Source organism: Cyprinodon tularosa, unplaced genomic scaffold, assembly GCF_016077235.1.
Source record: "Cyprinodon tularosa strain WSP-4 unplaced genomic scaffold, ASM1607723v1 ctg61, whole genome shotgun sequence".
Lineage (NCBI taxonomy): Eukaryota > Metazoa > Chordata > Actinopteri > Cyprinodontiformes > Cyprinodontidae > Cyprinodon > Cyprinodon tularosa.
In genome coordinates, this window is record NW_024039352.1 from 502,153 (window position 1) to 526,671 (window position 24,519).

The 24,519-nt window shown below is 41.5% G+C and overlaps 2 protein-coding genes and 1 long non-coding RNA gene across 6 annotated transcripts in view; 2 read left to right on the plus strand and 1 right to left on the minus strand.

Moving 5' to 3' along the window:
* The window catches only part of ehbp1 (EH domain binding protein 1), a 186,223-nt gene extending 170,458 nt beyond the window's left edge, over nucleotides 1–15,765 (plus strand). For all 3 annotated transcript variants that reach the window (XM_038307428.1, XM_038307430.1, XM_038307429.1), the window contains 4 exons: nucleotides 7,779–7,878; nucleotides 8,650–8,723; nucleotides 14,574–14,688; nucleotides 14,944–15,765. In XM_038307428.1, the coding sequence (XP_038163356.1) occupies nucleotides 7,779–7,878; nucleotides 8,650–8,723; nucleotides 14,574–14,688; nucleotides 14,944–15,034 (380 nt within the window). In that variant the 3' untranslated portion in view covers nucleotides 15,035–15,765. The remainder of the gene's footprint in view (nucleotides 1–7,778; nucleotides 7,879–8,649; nucleotides 8,724–14,573; nucleotides 14,689–14,943) is intronic.
* On the minus strand, nucleotides 14,320–17,954 carry LOC119798089. Of its 2 annotated transcripts, XR_005282669.1 has the most exons (3): nucleotides 17,852–17,954; nucleotides 16,514–16,721; nucleotides 14,320–14,977 (listed from the first exon to the last, which is right to left on the minus strand). It is a non-coding gene; the product is annotated as an uncharacterized LOC119798089 (long non-coding RNA). The 2 variants fall into 2 exon arrangements; XR_005282668.1 differs by lacking the exon at nucleotides 17,852–17,954 and having other exon boundaries at nucleotides 16,514–16,941.
* Nucleotides 17,955–18,127: 173 nt separating this feature from the next.
* otx1 (orthodenticle homeobox 1) lies at nucleotides 18,128–23,607 on the plus strand. Its single transcript, XM_038307431.1, has 4 exons — nucleotides 18,128–18,410; nucleotides 20,208–20,397; nucleotides 20,516–20,667; nucleotides 21,869–23,607. The coding sequence occupies exons 2-4, from the start codon at nucleotides 20,301–20,303 to the stop codon at nucleotides 22,613–22,615; spliced, it is 996 nt and encodes a 331-aa protein (XP_038163359.1). The 5' UTR covers nucleotides 18,128–18,410; nucleotides 20,208–20,300; the 3' UTR covers nucleotides 22,616–23,607.
* The last annotated feature ends 912 nt before the right edge of the window (nucleotides 23,608–24,519 follow it).

The window sequence follows — 24,519 nt, forward strand, 5'->3', positions numbered from 1 at the left end:
CTTATACTATTTCATGGAAAATATCTATAAATCCAAAGCTAATAGAATCTTAAGGACATGAGTTTATATGGCTCTGCTTCCTCTGACCACTTCCTTGTTCTCCTCCTTCGCATCTCCGCCTCCCGTGTGAGATATAAAGCAAGCAGTAGTTGACAAATGACACCAGTAGAAAAAGAACTCATTGTACCACAGTGTGAGAGGAGGCTTCTTTTATTATTCTCTTTCTTTCCTCGGTTTTACTTTTCTCCTTTTTCCGGCCTGGGGGAGAAAAGGGGGAAGAGGTGAGAGCATGAATCAGTTAATGTGTTCCATTCAGCAGACATTATACACAGGTTCAATAAAGCAGGAATCTGCTCTATGCTCTAGAACCATTGTCCCATTCAGGACGGATAAAAAGGCCTCGTCCAAGACTCCCCTGGAAAATAAAAAAAAAAGCTCTCAGCAGCACTTGAGTGGAGAACGGTGAAGAGCGCGGAGGAAATCACATGTGAAACGTAGACGGGAGTGAACAGTGTGATTCTTGCACACATCTCAGGTTTAATGTTGCAAAAGTTGAACCGGCTGTTGGATTTGATGTGAATTGCTTTAAATAACTGATTAAAATGTGATTCAGCGTTATAAGTGGCATTGTTATAAAAATGAAGCCAAATCTTTTTTTTTTTTCATTTTAAGCAAAAGCTTTCAGCTTTTTAGAGCTCCCTGACCTCTTCTTTCCTAACAAGACGCTCCACTCATTAATTAAATCAACCCTCAACCAGGCTCCTTAAACCCCCCCCCCCCCCCCCCCCCCCCCCCCCCAGTCCCCCCCTGATAGGGCCGGTCCATCATGAATATTCACGCCTGAGCAGCGACCGCCTTTTAACGAGCTCTTACCTAATCACAGGAAACAATGTTCATCCTGTTCTTTTTATTCCTCCTTTTCTCATTTTCCCTTTATGCGGCTTTGGCTTTCATCTTCCTCGATCTCCCGCTGATATCAGCCGGGCACTTAGATGGGAGAGACACAAGCGCGGCTCCAGCCCTTAAATAAACTACAGCTGAGAAGGGTGGCTTGAACACAGAAAAGTTCAACTCTATCTCCTCCCGCTCCCTTCTCATCATTAAATGTCCGATAGACAAATTGGATTACCAGCTATATGGATAATCTATCGATTAAATTACAAAATGATGGCAAAGGGAACAAGATGTACGTGCTTTGATCACAGCTTTTAATGTCTGTCTCTGTCCCTCATTTGACGGATCTCCAACGGAGACCTCTGAGGGACAAACAAATACATACTTGCCAGGTCATTCACGCACTGTAGCTCATAACCAATCAATAAATCTGGTGTCTCATTGGTCAGAAGATTTAATGTTTAACGAGCTTCGACTTCTTTTTTTTATCGAAAAGTTGTACCTTTAGTTTGATCATTTAAGTCAAATACAGACCTGGACAAATGACATGTCCACCACTTCGCTCTGATTGCCCAATATGTGCCAGTCCACCAAAAACATGTTGGCCTCACCTATTGTCAAGTCGATCCTGAACGCACCCTGTCACAGATTGACGATTTAGCCAGCATATACGGTACCTGACATCCAAGAATCTTCTAAAAACGCTGGCATACGTTGAACTTTCTATGGATTTTTTCAATTTTGGGCGTATACATAGAGTATTCATAATGAGTTCAGAGTCCAACAACAACCTAACTAATGCATAACGTATGGCAGCGTAATGCCCATGAAATGTCACAAGCCAGTGTCCTGATGTTGGCAGACATGCATCCAGAGCGGCCCAGCCTGCATAAAAAGATTTACTTGATTGTGATATTAAGCTAGCTGCTGTTTACCGCCTGTCAAAAAAATTTAAAGAATAAATAAATACATAAAAAGATAAAAGAAAGAAAGGTTTGCAGTTGCAGCAGATTCTGCATCATGTCTGCTAAGAAGTTTGTTGGCTATGGGCGTGAACGCAGGGAGGATCCATAACTCTCAGCTTCTCGCTCACTCTATGATGCAGATGTAGTCTGGAGGAGAACTGGTTTCCTCCTGTGAACCAACTTTTATATCAAAACGCTGCCAATACACACAGTAGCTGTAAGTTAGAGAAACGTTCAGCGGTCGTCTGAAACACGTCAGATGCGTTGATATGCGTTGCAGATAAGTTCTTGATAAGTTACGCACAAGTTATCTGTAAGTTACTCATAAGTTTTGGATAAGCTAGACATAAGTTATGTATAAGTTAGCAGTTACTTATACTTAACGCATGTCAATGATCAGATAACTTACCTGTAACTTATGGCCCATGTATGTATACACTCGGATGCGTCGAGAAATTTTGAGCATGATCGACGTGTGCAGTAAGTCGAAATATGTCAATGTATGCCAGTACCTTTGAGCGTACTCATAACTTATACAAAACATACCCCTAACTTACGTATGCCAGGATTTTTGCCAGAATTTTTGTATTTTTTGTATGTCAGGCATACACTGGTCTAAATCGTCAAGGTGTGACTGTGGGAATCACTCTCTTCCCTTGTAGTCTGAATTTTCCTTTAGAGAACAGCAGCTAGATGGCATCTTAGGTTCACAAATAATAATTTGACACAATGTTATGGACAGACCAAGATCCTTTGGAATCCACATGGGAGGGTCTTTTTCTTCACTTTTTCTCATTTTCTCTTACCAACTCTCACACTGGTCAGATGAAGGCAGACTGAGGCGTGGAAACGGTCCTTTGGAGGATCTGTTTCCTCACCTCTGTTTGTGTCGCTGTATCCTGAAGGGGATTGTGTGTCTTTTAGTGAAACAACGGAGGAGGGAGGGAGGGAGGCGATCAGACAGAGGCATATGTGTATCAGCTGTATCTCAGCCGAGCGTTGATTTTATCTTTAGCGTTTACTCGTCGCATCGATAGCTGAGCTTAATCTGAACATGATATTAAACATGATAAATTTTCCTGTAGGGTGAGGAAACCCTGTGTATCTCCATTCATACCCCCCTCCCTCCCCAGCCTTTGATGTTCTGATCAAACATTGCATCACTGCCAGTTTTAATACTTTCGCCCCAGCAGAGTTTGGCCAATTCTCGCTCCATGTTGAGCGCTGAGAAGTGGCCTATAAGGCGAGCAGCAAGATCCAGACTGCAACCTGCCAAAGTGGCAGATGCTTTGGTCCAAGATGGCCCCCTGGGAGCCAGGATGGATCCACAGCATCTCAGGGCCAAGGCTGGAATCACAGACACAGTGTCAGCGCTGGCTGCCAGGGATATTTACACCATTTGTTTTCATACAAAGCAACATTCAGCAGATTTTCTCCTCTGAACATACAGAGGATTGATAGTTTCATCTTGTTGATGCACACTGTTTATGAGTCCAATTAAAAACATTTAGTAGAGCATCAACGACTATATTAATTGATCTATTTGATTCAGTATTTTCCTATGTAGCTTTTTTATTCTATTGGTTCATCAAATTACATTGAAATTAGTGATTTTTATTTTTTTATATTTAATTTAGTTAACTGAATCATGGTGTGTTAATATTTTTAATAAATATACAAATATTTTTCTTTTCCTCTTTTAATTTTTTTTCTTTTAATGGCACAGATGAGTAAAAATGTAGGTTTTTCTTCAGCAGTGGAGTATTGCGCTGTGAGAGTGAACAGAGGCCGTTCATGTTGGATGCTCAAAATTCACCTGGTTTCTAATTCGTTTTTCTTTACGTTTCCTATATCCGTCCCAATTTATTTATCAGAACTAAAGATTTTGCTAAATCTCCGTCTATATTCAGCTCGATCTCTGTGAAACTGTGTTATCTTTATCTCTCCAAACAGCTCAAGTCTTTGAACTTCAGACTCTGAAAAGTCAAGGTGCTTCTGCAAACATTTTTAAATGTTTAGTTTTTTTTTTTATAAACTGCGTCTCTGTAGGAGTCGGGTTGCATCTGGAGGTCAGAGGTCAACCTTGGAGAGGATGATGCTGTCCTGCTCATCCCTCCCTCTCTGGTTTTCTCCTTCCTCTTAACCTTTCTGTTCTCCTTTTCTCTCCTTTACCCCGCTTCTCCTCTCCCATCCTCCCTCCCATGTCTCCCCCTCTCCTCTCCGTCTTCATGAAATTCGGCGGCTGCTTGGCTGATAGCTGCTGGCTGGCTAGCGGTGGGGGATATAGCTTTATAATCCCTCCTCGTCTTCCAACCCGCCTCGCCACAATGTCACAGGAGCTTAATATTTGCCATTATTATTTGCTTGTTTTATTTGACTTGGAGGCAGCACAATGACCTGTCAGCACAGGCTTTATCCCCCCTCCGAGTGTCGTCCATTTCAAAGTTGACTACAGTAATCCACCAGCCCCCGATTCCGCTTAAATCCTGAAGCTTCCTTTTCTTTCCCCCCTCCTCTCACTCCTCTACTCCCTTCTCCTCCTAAATGAAATTACATATATCTGCCAGCTCAGAGTATCACAAATGTCCACACACTCACCGGTGTCCGCACACAAATCCACACGTCCGCCTTTTGTCAGCAGCAGCAGCGCGGTGGCCCAGTTCAAGCAGCAACATTTATTTCTTCACCAATTCTACTCAGATTGGAAATCTGACACAGAAACTCCCCCAAAAATGTATTTGTTGAGAAATTCAACAGAGCACAGCGTTATCCAGGCATCTGCTAAAAATAGTTTTTGTAGTTTATTTCTTTTTATCAGCTGAGAGGAAAATATAGAATAAACTCCTCAGCAGAAAGATTTAGCATCATTGTAGAGAATATTGATCTAGTTTCCGTTCTGCTTTTCATATGATGCAAAAAGGAACGGCTGATATTAACAGGTAAATAAGTCGGGATGCCTGTGGGTTTAAAATTGGAGGAGCTTTATTATAACTGTTTCTGTCAGATGAAGAGGCAGTACAACACATGAACACTGGTAAGAGAAAAAAGAAACTCTTCACACATAACTGTGTGCCTTATCCAAAAAAAATTTTTCCAATCGACCTAATTATGTTTCTTGCAAAGTTTTTCAGTCATAAAAGGAAAACTATCTTCCGATTCAAAAGAATCATCCCTTCTCTACAGGGATGCAAGATATAAAAATCTGGGCTGATATCCATGTCTGATATTACTATAACCATATCGGATATTTCCCCATCCTTTGAACACCGTTAAAGACCAACCATAGTGCAAAGTTTGGACCTCAGACACACAAGCAGACGAACTGGTTTCTCAATATAAATCAGCCTTTAGGAGTATTTTGCATCCAGCTGACTGGCAGTGGGCAGCAAAAAGCAGGTGAGGTGAAGTAAACCAGAGTAATCCTCTTAAACAGATGACAAGGCTGAACATTTCAGGTATATTTAGCATTTAGCTGTTGCATCAGGACTGTTGTTTTTCAAAGTGATGTGAACATGGCTGAACATTTCAGGTATATTTTTAAGTCATGGCTTTTAGAACTTATTCCTTGATAATAGGATTTGATCCATGATTAGTGTAGTTTATTCAGAATTTGTTTGAACCAGAGATTCGAGAGCTCTGGTGGCCTTAGAGAGGTTAAATCATGTTGAAAATCATCAGTTTAATGCATTAAAACTAATGATGGGTTCAGAGCAAACTGTGTTTTTAGTGTTTGTAGTATCTGGTTTACATGCAGTCTATAGTGGACACACATGAAGAGAAGTGGAGACGTCTTGCAGTGTGTTCTGAGCTTTTAGGTTTTGAGCACATCCAAAGCAACAAATGCAGAGGTGGGAAAAAACAGGGTTTCCAAGGGTCACTACAAATCATTAAAAGTCATAAAATTATTATTTTTTAATTAAGGCCTTAATTGGCATTAAAAGTAGTGTTGCGCCGATGCCATTTTTTTGGCACCAATACCAGATACCTGGCTGTGCAGTATCGGCCGATACCGATACCATAATAATGTAAAATACGTGCCATCATGGCTTTGTCAAGCTGCTGCCTACCTTTGTGAAGCAGGAAAAAATCTAATACAAAGTGAATCCAGTATAACTTTTTATTGCCTACCAGAAGTGGGTGACAATAGTTGAATAAACTTAGGGCTCTCAAAATGGTATCGGTGCCCTATTTGTTTGTACTCGCCGATACCGATACCACCATTTTAGGGCAGTATCGGTATCGGTGCAACACTAATTAAAAATAATTAAATGTGATTATCATGGCATTTAAAATGCTTTCTTTAAAAAAAGAAAAACGTTTATAAAAACGATTTTGTCAGATGTATCGCAATATATTTGCGCGGAACTGCCGATCATAAAGCCGTTTGTTCAGAAAAGAAGCTCGAGGTGGAGAAAAAGCCAAGAGAATGGGGAAAAAGCTAAAACGAGGAATTCGGGACATGGCTGCAGCCTGTTGATGGTAAAGATGACCAAGGATTTTGCCCTGTGTATATGAGTCATGAGTATATTTTCCTAAGAGTATTAGAAGAGCATTAAATTAGAGTTACTCATTTCTGTATTAACCCTGAAAAACCGAACTTTTGAGCCCATCAGAGAAGCTGATCTGAGAGACAGTCCCTGGAACCAAGCCGTACAGACTAACACAGGCCATAAACTGAATGAGCAGTCCACTCAGAATAGTAGTTATTCTGAACAGCATTTTAGATAAAATAAAACAATATTGTATATGTTCTATCCAAACCCATTAAATGGAAAACATCTGGTTTAAATCCAGTATAAAGCCTCTTTAAGGCAGTTTTTGCTATAGGCTATAAATTCAGTAATCCAAAAAATAATCAACAGTCTAATCAACAAGCAAAATAATATGTTAATTTGGTAGATAAGGGTTGCAGCCCCTAATAAACGAATGAATGAATGAATGAATCTGAATAGATTGCGTTTTCAGGTGTGATTTCTTGTTTAATAAGACGTTAAAAGGCAAGGCAAATTTATTTGTATGGCACAATTCAGTACAAAGACAATGCAAAGTGCTTTACATTATAAAAATATAGGATAAAGAAACAAAATAAAAGCAAGTAGGAAAAAATAAATAAAAAAATGCAGAAACAAAAAAGAAAATTAAAAACAGTTGGACTAAAGAAAATAAAGTTGAACTAATGTTTTAGTTGAACTGTTTAACTAGAACAGTCGAAGGCAATCCTAAACAAATGTGTTTTTAGTCTTGATTTAAAGGAACTCAGGCTTTCTGCACTTTTACAGTTTTAAAACTAACATTTTCTGTATAGACCAGGAAACTTCTAATTGTGCATCTCTAGTTTGAACTATAGCACACAGATCTGTTCTGTAGAGAAAAAAAAACAGAACAGCAAAATGCTGTAAAACAGTCCTATCATTTACTTTCTTGACTGATCTCAGTACCATAAACCTCTGCTGCCAATTTTACATCAACTGACTGAGAGATGTGACAAGATAAACACAATAGTTAAAGAAAGAAAAATAACCGACTTTTCTGAGGGATAAAACCTGCTAATCCTGTTAGATCTTTTGGAGTGTTTTTCGTTGGATCATACAGCGTTTCTAAGATCCTGTCGGACAAGAATGAGACCGATTCTGACACTTCAGGGTCCCCATTCGATGTGCTGCATCTGTGTCCGCTGTTAGCATCCCATTGCAGCCTGTAAGTAAGTTAGGGCATGGAGCTTTAGCCCCCAGGCATGGGCGAAGCTTACATTAGCCATGCGTTGGAGGCGTGCAGAGGGGTTCCACCCGACGGCTCGGTCCAAGAGACGGATATCACTCTTTAAAGGCAATGGATGCTAATCGCTGAGATAATCCCGTCCCTACTGAAGCCAGTGTGGCGTGGTGAAAAGTTGTGTGAATGTTTTTTTCTTCTTTTTAGGCAACAACAAGGAGGAGGAGGAGGCCATGATGCAGGAGTGGTTCATGCTGGTCAACAAGAAGAACGCCCTCATTAGGAGACAGAACCAGCTCTCTCTGCTGTATGTTCACCTTTTCCTATTATTTACTTTTCATATTTGTCTGTATACAGTAAAAACAGGAAAAAAAGCATCTCCTCTGTATCACACCACAGGAGAGCACTCCATTCAGCCCCTCTGTCTATGGGCTCATTGATTTACATGTGGAAAGGATATGAAATCAATAGAAATGTGGCAATCGCCACTCTATCTCTAGTCTCTTTGTATGTGGTCAGCTGCGACAGGTGGAGACACACACACACAGGCTTTTTCTTCATTTGCAGAATTTCAAAGCGAGCGAGTGGCTGGGAGATTGAAGTATTCATAATCACATTATATCGTGGGAAAGGCGAGGCTTTTAAAGTGGCCAATTGACAGAAGGGCTGATTATTAGCCCTTTCTGTTCTCTCTTTATGGGGCCGAGGAGAAAAGGCGCCTGTGAAGGACAAATTCTATTAGGAGCCGAATTAGCTCATTTTTTAATATGGCTGAAAGAGGAAGGAATTCAATTTGAGCTGCATAGACACACATCAAGCCTGCATACAGCTAAAACAACCTACCTGTCACCACACTCCCCCCCCACTTTAATTCCTGCTTTCTTTGTCACAAATACTCTTTGACCCAGGGCTGCACGAGTATCAGTTATGCGCAGTAGATTAATGTGAAGCAGGAGAAGGTTCGGCCGAGTGGCTGAATCGATGTTTATTGCAGGTTTCTTTAAGTACTTAATGATTTAGTCATTAACATATTGATGAACTTTGTGTGTTTGTGTGTTGTTCCTCCAACTTGCTGCAGGGAGAAAGAGCACGATCTGGAGAGACGGTTTGAGCTGCTCAACAGAGAGCTGAGAGCCATGCTGGCCATCGAGGGTAAGACAACTTCCTGTTTCAGTTCAGGGATTTGACTTTTGACCCTATGTTTAAAACCAATTAATTCCTTCTGATTATTGATTAATATATAGTTTATTATATTAATTACTAGCTGCTTTATTAATCTAATCCGTTACTAAGGTAGAAACTTAATAAAAACACTGCTTTTTTCAGCTTTCTTACAAAAATGCTCAGCAACAGGTGGGGGCTCGGCGGCGAAGTGTTAAACTATAAGCCAATATATAGAATATAGAAGTTTTTAGAATTCAAAAGAACCTCTTTAATGCATTTCTGGGTTCTCAGATCTAAAACAAATAGAAGATCATAAAGAAGTTTTTTCTGAATTTGTTCATTTCAGGAAGAGAAAATGTGATATTTACTTTACACGTAGAGGTAAATATATGGCGAGTTTAAATTTAAAGGAACGATGTGTCCAGAAATTTGAGTATTGAGCCAAAGCCCACCATGACCAGGAAATGAATCCTGACATTTAAAGAAAGAAAAATCCTGAGAGGCTGAATGGTCTCAGTCTGGGTCAGAAGGCGACAGAACCAGAGAGAAGATATCTGATGGAACAGCAGACGGCCATCGACTCCTCCTTCAATATCATCAATAAGATTTGAGGCATTGTGTCCAGAAATAAACAGTTTTTAGAGGCTAATCACAGGTTTAGCGCCCCTAGTGGCTAAAAGTGCCTTTAAAATATAATTTATGATCATTCATTCCATAAATATATATACTAATATATATAATTGATCAATATTACAGCCTCTATCTGGAAAGACTAACATTAAAAATGTTTTTTTGGGATAATATTCTGATTTTTCAGGAGTATCTGGACTTATGGGCCTTCACTGCCTTCAGCCCCCTCTACCATTCAAACCCATTTAGCCTGTAGGATCTGTAATAGCTGGTACTGGTAACCAGTACACGTCTGGGTTTTGTTTTTGGTCAAGCTCATATTTTCCTCCCATCCTGCCTCCTGATCCCCCTTCATTTAGGGCCTGAAGCAGAACTATTTAAATTCCGCTTCTGTTTCTTGATGAGGATTAAGATGCGAGGCTTTTCGCTCTGTGATACTTGATCAATGCTATCTGTTTCCTAGCCAGGCCTGCCGAGCCGGGGCCTGATTTGAAATCCGGCCCCAGCTGCATTGAGAGGCAGTCTGTGCAATAATAAAAACAGCAGTTTTAGCAATGAAAGCCTGTTTAAATACACCACAAACAGAAGGAAAAAGCAGCCATTGTGTCGCATCAAAGTTGTCGGAGGGCCAGGGAAGTTTAATCCCCTTCGACTGCATCCTCTGTGGGAAAAGCAACCTTTTGCCAATCAATGCTAATTGATTTTGCTTTTCGACATTGACCAGCGCCGCCACAAACCCTCCCGCTCCTCCCGGCCTTTGGACAGCCATTGTAATTTCAGCAGGCACCTGATAAGCTACCTGCTCCATATTGAATCAATTGTAATTAGCAGGAAAGGGGTCCAAGCAGCGTGTGGGGGGAGCTGCATCCTCTCCTGGTTCACTCATTCTGTCCGCTTGGTTCCACTTCAACCTTTCAGTTTATCGTTCTTTATAAACAGCCCATCTCTGGTATCTGACATTTCTAAAAATATTTCCTCTTCTTCAAAGAATTAGAGACTTTAAAATGCTCTAAACTCCTCCTCCTCACCAGCAGAGGCTGTTTGTTTTTATCAAATCCCAGTTAAGGTTTTATTCTTTTGCTCATATAATTAAAAGAAAACTTTTAAAGTAACTCTTTAAAATGTCTGCAGGTCTGTATGGGTCCACCGCTGTGTGTTGTGTCGCCGCCGTGCTCGCCGCCTTCTTGCGGACTTGTTGGGTTTGCAGCTGACTAACTTATCAGCCGGCCTGATTCCCCTCCCTAAGGGAGGCACTTAACATTCAGCAGCGCTCCCTTTTCTGCAGCAGCCGCAGATAGTCCTGAGCTGCTGGCAGGAAAGTCGGCGACATGCGAGGATCTATCCATCCACGTGTTTTCCCCTCTCAGTGTGTGTGGGAGCACACAGGTGTGTCGCTTTTATTGGGTGCTGGGGCAGGTCTATTGAGCAGCGGTCTGGAGTGCGAGTAATTGCTGATTTGGTTGGCCAGTCAATGACACAGTCAGCCAGAGATGAGAGAAGGAAGGTGAGAGGAAAAGCCCATCTGTGATACACCTGCCCTGACACTCGCACACCCCGCTGAGAAAAATATCCGCCTGCAGTCAGTCAAACACCTCTCCATCTGTCGCATCCTTTCAGTCACGCCGGATGCTACTACAGCCACACGCTAACCGTGGCGCTCAGCCTGCAGAACGGCTCAGAGCGTACAGGGGAAAAATATAAGGAGGAAATCAGAATAGGATTCAGTGAATGATAAATATGTTTATTTAGAAAGCGATCAGAGGTTACTTCCCCTCCCCAACCTGTTGCTACCTACTGTTGGGTCCTATACCCCTCCACTCTAATGTTTTTGAGTCTGAGAATGAAATGATATTTATCGCTTTAGCATCAGACTAGAAGCTGTTCTGATGTGGTTTTCTGAGCATGCTCAGTAAGAACCGCCTCCTGGACCGTCTTGGTGTGATGCCAGGCGGGGAAATGCCATCTGTATGCCACGCTCTCATCTCCCTGCCACTAAATTGATCCACTATGCCCTCTTTATCTGCTTACCGAGTGTTTGGACGGACACAGAACGGTGTGCCGGCTCGCTCCGTGTTTTAAAGTGGACCGCCTCTGGCTGTGTAAAAGGGATTTATGCATGAGTTTTTCCTGTTACGGTTTGATATGATAAGCCTTTTTTTATATGTTTAAAATCAATATGTAATCCTATGCAGGAGCTTATCCCTTTCCACACACACACACACACACCTGGTCATTTGTAAATCTATTTGTGCTTTGTAACACATCGGGGCTGCGCACATGGGCGACTTTTGATGATGTCGCCGACTCTTTCAGGGCTGCCAGGCGACTGAGACCAGAGATGTCTCTATGGGGGAACCAGGAAGTGGCTGTAACGCTCTAACCTCTGATCCCGTCAGACATCCTGCCGCCTCCAGATGAAACATTTTAAGAAACAGATGCGTGTTGTTCAGCTTCACGCCTGTTTCTTAAAATGTTGATCATCAGAGTTTTTACATCGCTTTTGGATATAGAGATCCTACAGATTTCATCGCCCTTCCCTCACCTGTTGCTGCAGATCTCACTAAAGAAGGCTTGTCGTTTTAATGATTGTTTCCTTTAGATTTTAAATAAATATGAAGTTTTGTTTGAAACGGTGTCTATTTTTAGCAAAGTCAGCAGTTCAGGCCTAATCTGAGCTTCTGTCTGGATTCCTGCTGGAGGAGAATCAGATTTAGATTTATACATCAGAAAATCTTTATTTCAGAACCGCTTCTTGTCTCCAAATGAAGGTGATTTTTTAATTAGCGGCGAAAAAACCTCCAACTGTGCTAACAGAAAGTTTGGTCCAAGATTTAAAATAAAAGATTCAGATTAATTGAATATTAGAGCCTCAGAAGTCGTCATTTAGCTTTTGAATGTTTTTATATCATCAGTTCATATTCCTGTTTGTTTCATAAATGGAAACTAAACATTTATTTTACAAGAACTAAAGGGTTTCCAACGTTTTTATTTACGTTTTTAGACTTTTTTTGGTACAGGATCCAGTCATAAAAAGGGAGTTTTTTATTTTTTATTTTATTTTTATTAAACATTAATCTTTTAGTAAATCTCGACAAATTTTTTTTTACATTTTTCTGGAGGAAAATGACTATAAATACAGAAGTTTGTCTGATAGCGTTTAGCTCCTGGATCATATGACATATTATTGTCATTTTATGTTTACAGTTGATCTCCAGAATCCATTTCTGGAACTTTTTCTGTTTCCTCTTATTTTTCATAATTTACAGAAGTTAGCTTCCAAACTAACAGAACTGGTGATTTTAATTAATTATTTCAAAAGTCTGATTGCATTTTTTGTGTCCTTTTAACCACATGGATTCGATCCACAAACATTTTGACGTTTTCCTTTTCCTGTCCTCTTTCTTTCTTTTCCTGTGATGATGCTTTTTGGCTCCTGGTTCCTCCTGGCCTGCAGCCCACAGCTGCTTTTTTGGGGCCTTTTGCAGAATAGAATAAAGCAGAAGGAACGACGGGGAACACCTTCACATTTTAGTCCTACTCGGGTGTAAAAGTCTCAGGAGACGCCTTAAGCGCTTTGTTTCCATATTCGGTACGAGGAGGAGGACGAAGCAGGCAGCTGCATGTCGGACGCTCTCGCTCGGCTTTGAGGGGACGCGGCTTTGGAGCGGTTTGAATAAATGCGGAGGGAGGGAGGGAGGGAGGGGTGTACCGGATTGAGTCGGAGCATTCTTGTGTGTTATGCTCAGGCTCACATGGTTACCGCTGGCGTGCACGGTGAGGCTCATCTGAACACCTCCTAAGTCTTTAACCTCCCTCTACCTCCAACTCTCTCTCTGATGGAGGGGGCGGAGCCTAAGTGGGGGCTGAACGGCTGCAGGGTGTTTTGTTTGTTCCTCCGTCTCTGGTTACCCAGCCTGCCCCGCTCTGGTGTTGCCTGGTCACGTCTCTCATCGACTGTTTTTATTGTTTACCTTCCTAATGAGGGGGGCGGGGCCCTGCGGCATGTGATTGACAGCAGCAACCCCCCCTCCACCACCACCTTTCAGGAATCAGCTAGGATTTGGCTTTTTGGCTCGCTGTTGTTCCAAAGGAGGAGGAGGAAGGGTTTGGAAACCTTTCTGCGGTTTTGCAGGAAGTTGTAGAAATGAATTTCTCCTTCCTGTGGGCGGGGTCACAGAGGGACGCTGTGGGACAGTTCTGATGGATCCGGCTGCACAAATTCCTGCCTCACAATTATCTAAAAGCTGATGACTCATCTGCTTCTCTGTTTCACTGATCGCCCCAGTTTCTCTCTGGTCTAAACTACTACGTTTGGGGGGGGGGCGGTAACTCAAAGTCTTAAGCAGCAAGTCTGGACATATTTTAAACTAAAGTTTGGCGACTTCTGCCCTGAGAGCAAATTTTCTTCTGAAAAAGTGAAAAGACAGGAAGACAGTAACGCTGACTTCAAAGAGATAAGCAACTCCAGCCAAGTTTATCTTTAATAAAATTCTTATTTTGTGCAGAAATCAGGTCAACAGAGAGAGGTTGGTCTGCAGACGTCTCTGTGAAACAGAGGAGGGATTTCCCTGCCTTCCTTAAGCTGCGAAACAGCCGAACAGATCTTCCCATTAGAGTCTGAGCTCTTTGTAAAGGAGAAGGCGGCCTTCTGTCTGTCGCTCAGAAAGGTTGGAATGACTTCAATGTTTTAGGGGCGGAGGGATACGGGGAGGGAGGAGCGCTGCGCCCATGGGGGCTAAATGTGGAGCCCGGAGCCCCAGGCGGATATTTGAGCCCCAGGGGGAGTGGGTGCTCTCCTGTGGGCAGCCCCCCCTCCTTCAGAGGCAGGCTGAGGGGATTTGGATCAGGGTCCCACCTGGGCCCTGTGGGGCCCCTTCCTGGAAAGACCCTGGAGAGCAGAGACAGAGGCTCCCCTGCTTGTTTGTTTATTTAACACAACAGATGAGGAAACGCGTTTCTCCATAGAACATTTATTTTAACGGATGTTTAATCATAAAGTGGCGTGATAACATCAAAGGTTTTCAGTGGCAGCATGGTCCTGTGGGAACGGGCGATCCATGCATGTAATTGTCGGCACACACACCCGTTCTGCTAGAAAATGGCCCTAAAGTCACACTAAAGATGCTGATTTATAGAGTTTTTAGAGTTTTCCAAATATCCTGGTGTCAGAGTCTCAAGGTTCCTCTGTTTTTTTGTTCTTGTTTGCAGACTGGCAGAAAACTGAAGCCCAGAAGAGACGAGAGCAGCTGCTGCTGGATGAACTGGTCATACTGGTCAACAAACGGGACGCGCTGGTCAGGGATCTGGACGCCCAGGAAAAAGAGTGAGTCACAGACAGAAATGTCCCACAGAGAGCGGCTTTTTTTCACAGACGTCCCAGAGCCGGCCTGCAGGAGGAGCATCAGGGATCTCCTCCAGATCCACGGTGCCAGCAGGGGTGAAAGGTCAGAGCGTGGCCCCTGGCACGAGGCTGCCGTGGCAACAACAGCGTTACCTGTGTCCCCCCACCTTCCCTCTCTCTCCATGTCCCATAAAGCCCCTTCCAGACTTGTGATGTTTTGATGTTTGTGGTTGGCAGGGCCGAGGCGGAGGACGAGCACCTGGAGCGGACGCTGGAGCAGAACAAAGGCAAGATGGCCAAGAAAGAGGAGAAATGTGTCCTTCAGTGATCGTCAACAAACCAACACATGTAGCCAATAAAAGAAATGTATCTCCATGAATATTCTCACTTTTTACTCTCATTTGATCGCAGCTTTTAGACATTTCCTTCCGAGGTTTTTGATCCAGTAAACAGCAGAGACTGAAACTTTGCACCAACTTTATACCGACTCAGTCCGCTGAGATCTTTTTTTATTATTTTAACTCGAGGTCATTAAAGAAAAGGTACAGTTCTGTAATATAAATATCTTTTTGTGCAGAGCAGACAGCGTGGTATTAAAAAGAACATCTGTTTTTGGAGCTTCTTTACTACTTGACTTTTAGTTGCATTACCTGTAAAATATCTGAGCTGCATTAATGTTCATAAATCTTTCCTATTGTGCTTTTTTATTGTCTCTGCTTAAAACCAAAAAGAAAATAGTAAAGGAAAAAAATATTGTATATTTCCATCCATTTTCTGCTTTCCAAATCCTTTTCATCACCTTCAGCCTGAAAACAACAGATTTGTTTATTATTTATTGTGGTTTGTTCTATAATAAGCTGCTTGTCTTCACATCTCATGTGCGGTTTTGCTCTGCAACTTTTGGTTCCTATTTATTGTCTTCAGAAGAGGAGAGAAATGTGCTTCCACCTGCCTCTCTTAGAGCTCCACATGTCTTTAACCTGTGAACATTTATCTGATTATTTATTCCAGTCATAACCCAAGTCTCCAGTAATAAAGTCTTTATGATTTCATACTTCAGAACAAGGTGTCTGTCTTTTCTTGCATTTATGTCATTTTATTTTTATGTCGGTGCTGTTTGTTTATTTTAGATGGTTAATAAAATCACATTTTAATGGATATAAGTGACCACATGAAACTACAAAAGTGCTTTTATTTAAAATTTGTGTTTTGGATTTTTTTCTCAACTAAAGGAAATAAAAAATATAAATGTATATTTTATTTTTTTTAGCGTTTTTTTTTCCCTCTGTCCGAATTGTGTGATCAGAGCCGGGGGAAAAAAAAACAGTAAACTTTCAATAAATCTAAATTTTTAACTGGAATAATCCGAGCTGTGAAAGTGTCCCCGGGATGAGCGCGCGCGGTTAATCCTCCTCCATCCGACATTTAAGCGCTGGAATCGGTTGTGACAGCAGCCGTCTCTCCTCGGAGACTTTCACATTCATTCGCTAATTTATTTCTCTGCTTCAGTCCCACTTTTTTGCGCGCACTTTACGCGCGGCGCGTCTCTGGAGGCTCTCCTGTCTACCTGCGTGTGTCTCTTAATCTTAAAATAATTTCTCCTCATTTATCGTCTCTCTGAGGTAAACTAATAAACTTTAAATTATTTTTCTCCTCAATAAATTGTAGATTAGATGCACCGAACTGAACTTTCCCTCCTGGATAATTTTGAAACGCAGCTGCACCAAAAATCTGATTTAATAAATCTTTACTAAAATATTTTTACCATTTTAAAATGAATAAAATGCGTAGAATAATCCAGCCTTACCTCTGCAGATTAACTCATTGATTATAGGGATCTTATGAATAATCCAGGTGCTACAGAAAGAGTGAAAAACATCTGGATCCATTCTCCTTTTCCGCGCTGTGTAAAAAGCGCCTGGTCTTTAGGAGCCTGGCTTCCTTTCCTTCCTTCCTTCCCTCCTTTCCTTCCTCGCAGGTGCTGCTCGGCCTCCGTAGCTCCGCTCCGGCTCTCCCTGCAACAAACCGCTCTCAGGTTTATGCCTCACCGTTTTAATACCGACAACATCCCTGCAGATCCGCGCTTCTTCCAATCCTCCCGGCTGAAGGGAGCAAACTTTTCTCCCCCCTCCTCCCCTCCTCTCCTCTCCTCTAATCCCAGGCTTTACCAGCTCAGCATTAAGAAAATTCAACTGCAATTTGGGATTAGACAAAATGCTCTTATTACAAAAAGCTTGGTGCAACTTGATAACTTGATACTTGTTCAAGGGGGTTTATCTGGAGGTCTCACATCGAGAAAAGGAAGGAGAGGAGAAAAAAAACAAGAAATGTCAGAATAAGCTGTGTCTTTTGTGCAGAGAAGGCCATATTTGTTGAATGGCCTTTTTGCATAATTTAAGGGAGCCTGTGTGGCTGTGAACAGGAGGGGTCCTGGTATTTGGGGGTTTGGCGGCCCTCTGACTGCTTGGACTTCAGACATAAAATGCAGAAAAAGGTGCAGGAAAGGGTTTGACCTCTTTTAAACCACCTTTCATTTTCCCCTTTCTTCTTTCATGTCTGATTTTGATCTGATTTGATCCTCTGCGGGAAAGAAAATAAAGCATCACCGCAGGCCTTAACGCACTTTTTATTTTAAGTTATTTATGTTCCTGCTTTTTATTTGGCTACATTTAATTTATTGCATTTAAGAGATCCGCAGAATTAAACATTTTTAACCTTCGAAGGTCAGAAAAATCGGACTAAACCTTTCTTTTCTGCCTTTAAAAACATGAACATTCAATTTTTTTTTCCTCCGCAGCGAGTTGGAGGTCTTTCCCTATTAAACTTTACGTCAACCATCCTCAAATGTAATTCTAAATGGGGATTAAACCTCATTAATATTCATGAGATTTGTCTGTGTGAGTGGAGAGGGGAAAAAAGAAAGAGGGGGGAGAAAAAAAAGAGGGAGGGCGGTATCAATAAAAAAATCAAAATAGATGAATTTAACTTCTTGGTTTTATCCCTCTTTTTTCCTTTCTTTTTTAAAAAAAGATGAAAAACTGAGATCAAAGTGATCTCTAAGAGAGAGAGAAATCCTCATTTGCAGATGAGCTGAGGCTTAATACTAGAAGCTTTTAACATTTTAAATAAAATAAAATAAAAGAACCTTTAAAGTGTTTAGCTGTGGCATCCATCCATCCATCCATCCTGTGGCTCAGCAGAGCGCAGGCCTGTTCTCTGCAGGCCTCTGAAGGTCTCCATCTTCTCCGGGATCAGTCAGAGGAGGAGGTGCAGAGAGAGAAGGGGGCAGAAAAAAGGGGCGGTGTTCTCCTCCTCCTATTGGATACTCGCGCTGTCCGTCACAGCCAGCGCCGCGCTGTGATTGGCTGCGGGAGGCGGATCCCGCAGGTGATCCTCAGCTCATAGAGGCGCGGGGCGGAGAGAAGGTGATCAATCTCCATCCGTCTCCATTAGAAATCACCTTTAACAGCCTGACAGACGACCAGGAGCCCCCCTGAAAAAGCAAATGAGTTTGAACCGCGCGGCCGTAAAAAACGCCCGGAACCGCGGCGAGGACGCGCTGAGCTGTCTGCGCCTTTTCCATCCGTGATGCCGCTGGCTTTGCTCACTCTGTGGTTTTGAGCAAGTCTGCAGACTTCCTCCTGCTGGATAATTTCACTTTGGCTCCGAGGACTCCGGGGGAGAAGAGAAAGGCGTTAAACGAGGTAAAGTTTTCTTTTCCGCCACTTTTAATACTTAAATTTACCACAGAAATCGTTTTATTTTGGTTTCTTCTCGGTTAAAGTGACAGAAACTAATTCAATTGTCATCTCTGATCATCTGCGTGAGAATTTCCCGCAGATATATCAATTAATCCCGCACGGAGAAGGACTTTCAGCTCCAATCAAATCAACTTTCCTCCAAGAGCGCAGATATTTTTTCATATTTCAATTCTTCGCTTTTTGAGGTTTTATTTTTTTAACTGAGCCCAATTGTCCATTAAATCGCGTGAAGCACTCTGCAGATAATTGGAGAGGCGTGTTTTGATTTTTGCTTAATTTATTTCACTGATAAGAGCCCTTGTGAAGCGCTCCGTCTCTCCCCGGAGGTCTAATCTAAATTCTAATGGAGTTCATTTGCAGCGAGATGTTCTCCTGTTCTCTGCTGCTTTGCTGGCTCACTGTGGGCCTCACTGGCACTAATCATTTCATTCACTTCATTCTGCAGGCCTGCGTGATATTTGGTTAACATCTGGGAGGTGATCAGGACAAAAACAAGACTTTATTATTTGGATTCATCTGAGTGAAAATCAAATCAAATAATTTCTAAATATGAAGGCCTAAATATATTTCTGTAAAATTATTTTATAGTTGATTCGTTAATAATCTATTTAAAAAATGAAAACAAATAACTATCTACATGAGTGCATAAACTAAAATGCGTAAACTTATTTAAACTGGTTTGTTTTAGTTTATTAATTCTATGTTTAAGGACAGAGGAGTGTGTGTTGCTATTTTTTTTAAAGCTGCAACATTAAAAACAAAATGCAAAGACCAGAAATGAGATTTTAAAAAAATCACCAGATTTTTTTTTCCTTCAATAGAAAAATCTCAAATTAATCTTCTAAAGTATAATTAGATTTCATTTACTGTGTTCTATAAAGCAGGTTCAAACACACCATGACACAAACAAACCCTGGAGTTGGACTGAACTTAGTTTTTATTTTTTTATTACACAAAACGACCTTAATGGACTCAGTAGAACCATATGCTATTTTTTATTTTACCTGGAGGTAATTATCTTAATTAAAAAGACGCAAAACAACTCTAAAATTAAATGTCTTTAAATAGCATTATTTCTACTGTAATTATAAAGGATTGACGGCTTTATAAATGGAGATAAATGCAGCTATGGCTGAGCAGATTAAAATAACTTTACATCCTAGAAATGCAGATATCCTGTTAATTTTTTCTTTCCTTCATTATTTGAAACAAAAGAATATTTTTGTAAATCTTTTTTTTTTTTTGTACAATGAAAAAAATAATGCAACCGTTTTTGGCATTTACTTAATCATATTTAGTTAATACAATCGTTTCATGTTAGCAGGGTAGGACATAAAACAAATGTGTTAAAGTGACTAAATATGATTAATTAAACGGCAACAGTGCAGATTTAGAAGCCATTCAAAGGCTAGTTAGCAGATTATTTTATTCTATAAATCCATAAACCCCCTACTGACTGCCTTTAGTCCGCCTTATGATAAAATGCAATTTTATTTTTATAAAAAAAAATGCACAATTGCAAATTATATATATATATATATATATAATTTGCAATTGTGCATTTTTTTCCTAAAAAGAAAATAACAAAAAAGAGAATAGGCCTATATATATGTATTTTTTTTATTTTGCAAGTGGAATATCAGTTAAGTCGTAATGTTGTATAAATATTATAAAATGATCAATGTAATTTTCTGTCATTAATCCTGTGTCCGCCATCATGCTCCTCCTCTCTGTCCGCAGTGACTCGCTCCGCTCCTCCGCTCCGCCAAGCTGCAGCATCGGGGGAAGCTGAACCACTGGCCTGAGCTGGGTGGAGCAGTGACCGCCTGTAGCATGATGTCCTACCTCAAACAGCCCCCCTATGGGGTGAACGGCCTGGGGCTGAGCGGCGCGGCCATGGACCTGCTGCACCCCTCGGTGGGGTATCCAGGTAGCTGCCCTCAATAAGAGGAGAAAAATAACTCCTGGCGGAGGGACGCTCCAATTAACGGAGTGGAAGTTGATCACACCTGTGACCGTTGGCCGCCATGTTTGTTTCTTCCCCGCAGCGACGCCCAGGAAGCAGCGGAGGGAGCGGACCACGTTCACCCGCTCCCAGCTGGACGTCCTGGAGGCGCTGTTCGCTAAAACCCGCTATCCGGACATCTTCATGCGGGAGGAGGTGGCGCTGAAAATCAACCTGCCGGAGTCCCGAGTTCAGGTAAAAAAATACATTTAAATAAAATAGACACATTAATTTCCGACGAATTTACTTTATAAGAAAGATATTTTATTCGACAATTCGCTGTTAAATATTTATATTTGCTGTTGAATAGTAGGCTATTTTTATATTTTTGTTAATTTTATTTTGTTTTTATTTGTTTTCTTGTTAACAAAGTGAAATGAAGAGAAAAATATGTCGATTTTATTGGTGACGTCATTAATTCCGCACCATTCCTCTTTGATCTTTTATTATTTTAATATTTTTCGCTTTTTTCACTTCATGAAAATATCACAGAATAAATGGAAAAGTTTTTAAAAAATAAATTATGAAATAACTAATATATTAGGAACACCAAGGAGAAAATTGTCTCTTTTTTTCACTGCAATAGGCTGTAGCCTCTAATGAGGTTAGTAATTTAGTCTGTAAAGCTATAAAAAGCTGAAATTATGACAAAATTCATTAATGGCCTCTAATAAACTGGCTTAATCAGAAAAGTTAGACAGTTTAGATGAAGGAACTGTTAATGTTTTTTACCCAGTCATCATTTTCTTTGCATTGTTGCTCAGAAATGATCATTTATTGTATATTTTTTAAGTTCATTGCTGTTTATGACGTAATTTGAATAAAATACAATATTCTACATTTTGCAGCTGATTGCTGTTTATGACGTAATTTGAATAAAATACAATATTCTATATTTTGCAGCTGATTGCTGTTTATGATGTAATTTGAATAGAATATTTTATATTTTGCAGCTAATTGCTGTTTATGATGTAATTTGAATAGAATATTTTATATTTTGCAGCTGATTGCTGTTTATGATGTAATTTGAGCTGAGATGCAGAAACTATGGAGATGCTGCAGTGCAATGCCAAACAAATGCTGATCTTAAAAGGCATAATGGCCTCTGTCTCACAGTTATTTCCAGAATGTGTGTGTGAAACAAAATGCTCTACAAAGTCCAGCCCTCTCAGTGCTCTAGAGTTACCCTACTGTGTGGTGAAACTCAATAGCCTGTTATCTTAGAGTCGTCTACCAGGTATGAAATTAGACCCCTGGCTGATCCAAGCCAAGGGGCCGAGGTGGAAATGAACCTTGGATAATAACCCTCAATTTTCCTCCATAATGTACTCCCAGCATGGTCAAGGAGATTTTTCTTTCTTCTTCTTGCCTGGTAACTCCTGTGTTCTGGTCGTAGGTGTGGTTCAAGAACAGGAGGGCAAAGTGTCGCCAGCAGCAGCAGAGCGGCAGCAGCGCCAAGGCCAGGCCGCCCAAGAAGAAGTCCTCTCCGGCCCGGGAGAGCACGGGATCGGAGAGCAGCGGCCAGTTCACCCCTCCGGCCGTCTCCAGTGCTGCCTGCTCCTCCTCTTCCTCCACCTCGTCCACCAACCACTCCGGCCCTGCAGCTCTTAGCAGCACCTCTACCTCCATCAGCACGGTTTCCTCCATCTGGAGCCCGGCCATCTCTCCAGGAAACGCCCCTGCTCCCGCCGTCGCCCCGCTCCCTGAGCCCGGACCCCCGTCCAACGCCTCCTGCATGCAGCGTTCGATGTCTGGCTCTGCAGCCGCCGCCACCTCCTACCCCATGTCCTACAACCAGACGCCGGGCTATGGCCAGGGCTACCCCACCCCCTCCAGCTCCTACTTCAGCAGCGTAGACTGTGGTTCCTACCTGGCCCCCATGCATTCCCACCACCACCCCCACCAGCTGAGCCCCATGACGGCCTCCTCAATGTCCGGCCATCCGCACCACCACATCAGCCAGTCGTCGGGGCACCATCACCACCACCACCAGGCCTACGGCGGCTCCAGCCTGGCCTTCAACTCATCCGACTGCCTGGATTACAAAGAGCCGACTGCAGCCTCCTCATGGAAGCTCAACTTTAACGCCACGGACTGCTTGGACTACAAAGACCAGGCTTCCTGGAGGTTCCAGGTCTTGTGATCAGCCTTTTCTGGGCCCCCTTCCCATCCTGCTCCCACTTCTTTTCTTTTTCCAGATTAGTTTGTTGCTTGTTATTAAAAAACAAAGAGTTTATGAACCGTAACGATAGCAGCAGGAATGCTCAGCAGTCGAACTGCTTTTTCCTCCCACCTGTCCTCCATATCTAAACAAAAAAAAAGAAAAACAACAAAAAAGAAAAAGAGTCCTGTTGAGCATCGGGGAGCAGCTTTGTGACGACAAAGAGTGGCTTTATAAAAAAAAAACAAGTTATTTCAACAAACTCCTTTTGACCAGCAGCCCTCTGGATGAGAGGAATATTTTCCCTCTGGTTCACCGACGGGAACAAAGCCCCCGCTGTGCCCCCCTCCCCTCTTCTCCCTCCAACCCCCATCCACTTCTGTACAGTTTTTATTTCTCAAATTTGTTATTTTAGGACAACAGAGATTTTTTTTTTTTTAGTCAGCTACAGCGAGGAGCTGAAGTATGTAAATATCTATTTGGGTCAGTTACAGTGACCATGTTTAGTCGCTTTCTTTTCCTGAATTTAAGATTGTTTATAATAACTTTGGGAAGAAAAAAAAAGAAGCTGTATGTAAATCTTTCTAAATATTCCAAAGATGATAAATTGGCCATGAGGTTGAGCTTTTATTCCAAGGGGGGCAGAAAAAGAGAAGAAAATTTGACATGTTTTGGATTTAAGGAAAAAGAGAAAATAGAAAATGCTTCTGATCGGATCCAGACTTTATTCCAGCCTTTTCATTTTCCAAGCAGATCTCCTCTTTGGAGCTTTGAGATATGGGACGTTTGAACGGCAGCAGCACTTGGCTTAATCCTGGAGTCAAAGTATTTTATTTTTTCTTTTTTTTTCTTTTTTGGGAGGAGGGGGGGAGTTTTAATGCTCCAAAATAGAGGGAGAGATGTTGAATGTATCTTAAAAGCAACCACACTTGCATACATGTTCATCCAATAAAGATCCCTTAAGTCAAAATTAATTTTCCATAAGTGGATTCTGTCTGTTAGAGCTTTTTTTTTTTTTTTTTTCAGAAGCTTGTACAAACCTAAATGACAACATCCACACTCCTGTTTTCTCCTGTCTAGCAGTCACACTTTTATTTAAAGGCTTGTTTATTTTGTTTCTCTCTAATTATGGCGCGTTTAATGCAAATTGGTGCGTAATTAAAACAAGCCTTGAACGCATGTAGGGGCCCGCATTTCCATTTTAGAGAGCCGCATGTTTAATCCTCTGCCTGCCTTAAATTGAAACACTAACGTCTCTCCTTGCTTTAGGGAGGTTAATGTTTTTTTATTTATTTTTATTTTGACTCTGTCGTTTAGCGAGGAGGGGGGGAAACAAAACACAAGGAAGCCGGAAGACATTTGATCGAGGCGTAATTGAACGCACCGCAGTAATTGCGTGATAATTACTGCTGGTTTCTCCAAAATAACCCGCAGGAATCTCGGGGTCTGTGATGCGGTAATTAGGGAGGTGGGGCCAGGTTAGGGGGTCACATGTTAGGAGGAGACTTCATCTCTTCTAAAGGCCGCACTGAGCTCAAATAACTTCATTTGCCCTGAAAATAATTAGACTGTTTAGTCTTTGTCTAACATTTGTTATGAAGAAACATAAATGTGTAAATTTTTTTTGTCACATAAAATTTTGTTAAAGCACTATTTAAAACGCAGGAATTTTTAATGGGAATAATTTTAATTAAAAAAATTTAAAAGGTAAAAATTTAACTTGCAGTCTGAATATTAATATTGTTTCTTTAAATTCATTTTATTTATTTTTCTTTTGGTAATGGTCTACACGCTTAAAAAAGCTTCAAACGAAGCTTCCTTTTAAAGGCCATCAAGCTGAAAGCCCCCCCCCCACCGCTGGCAGCAGCTGGATCAATATGCGTCGA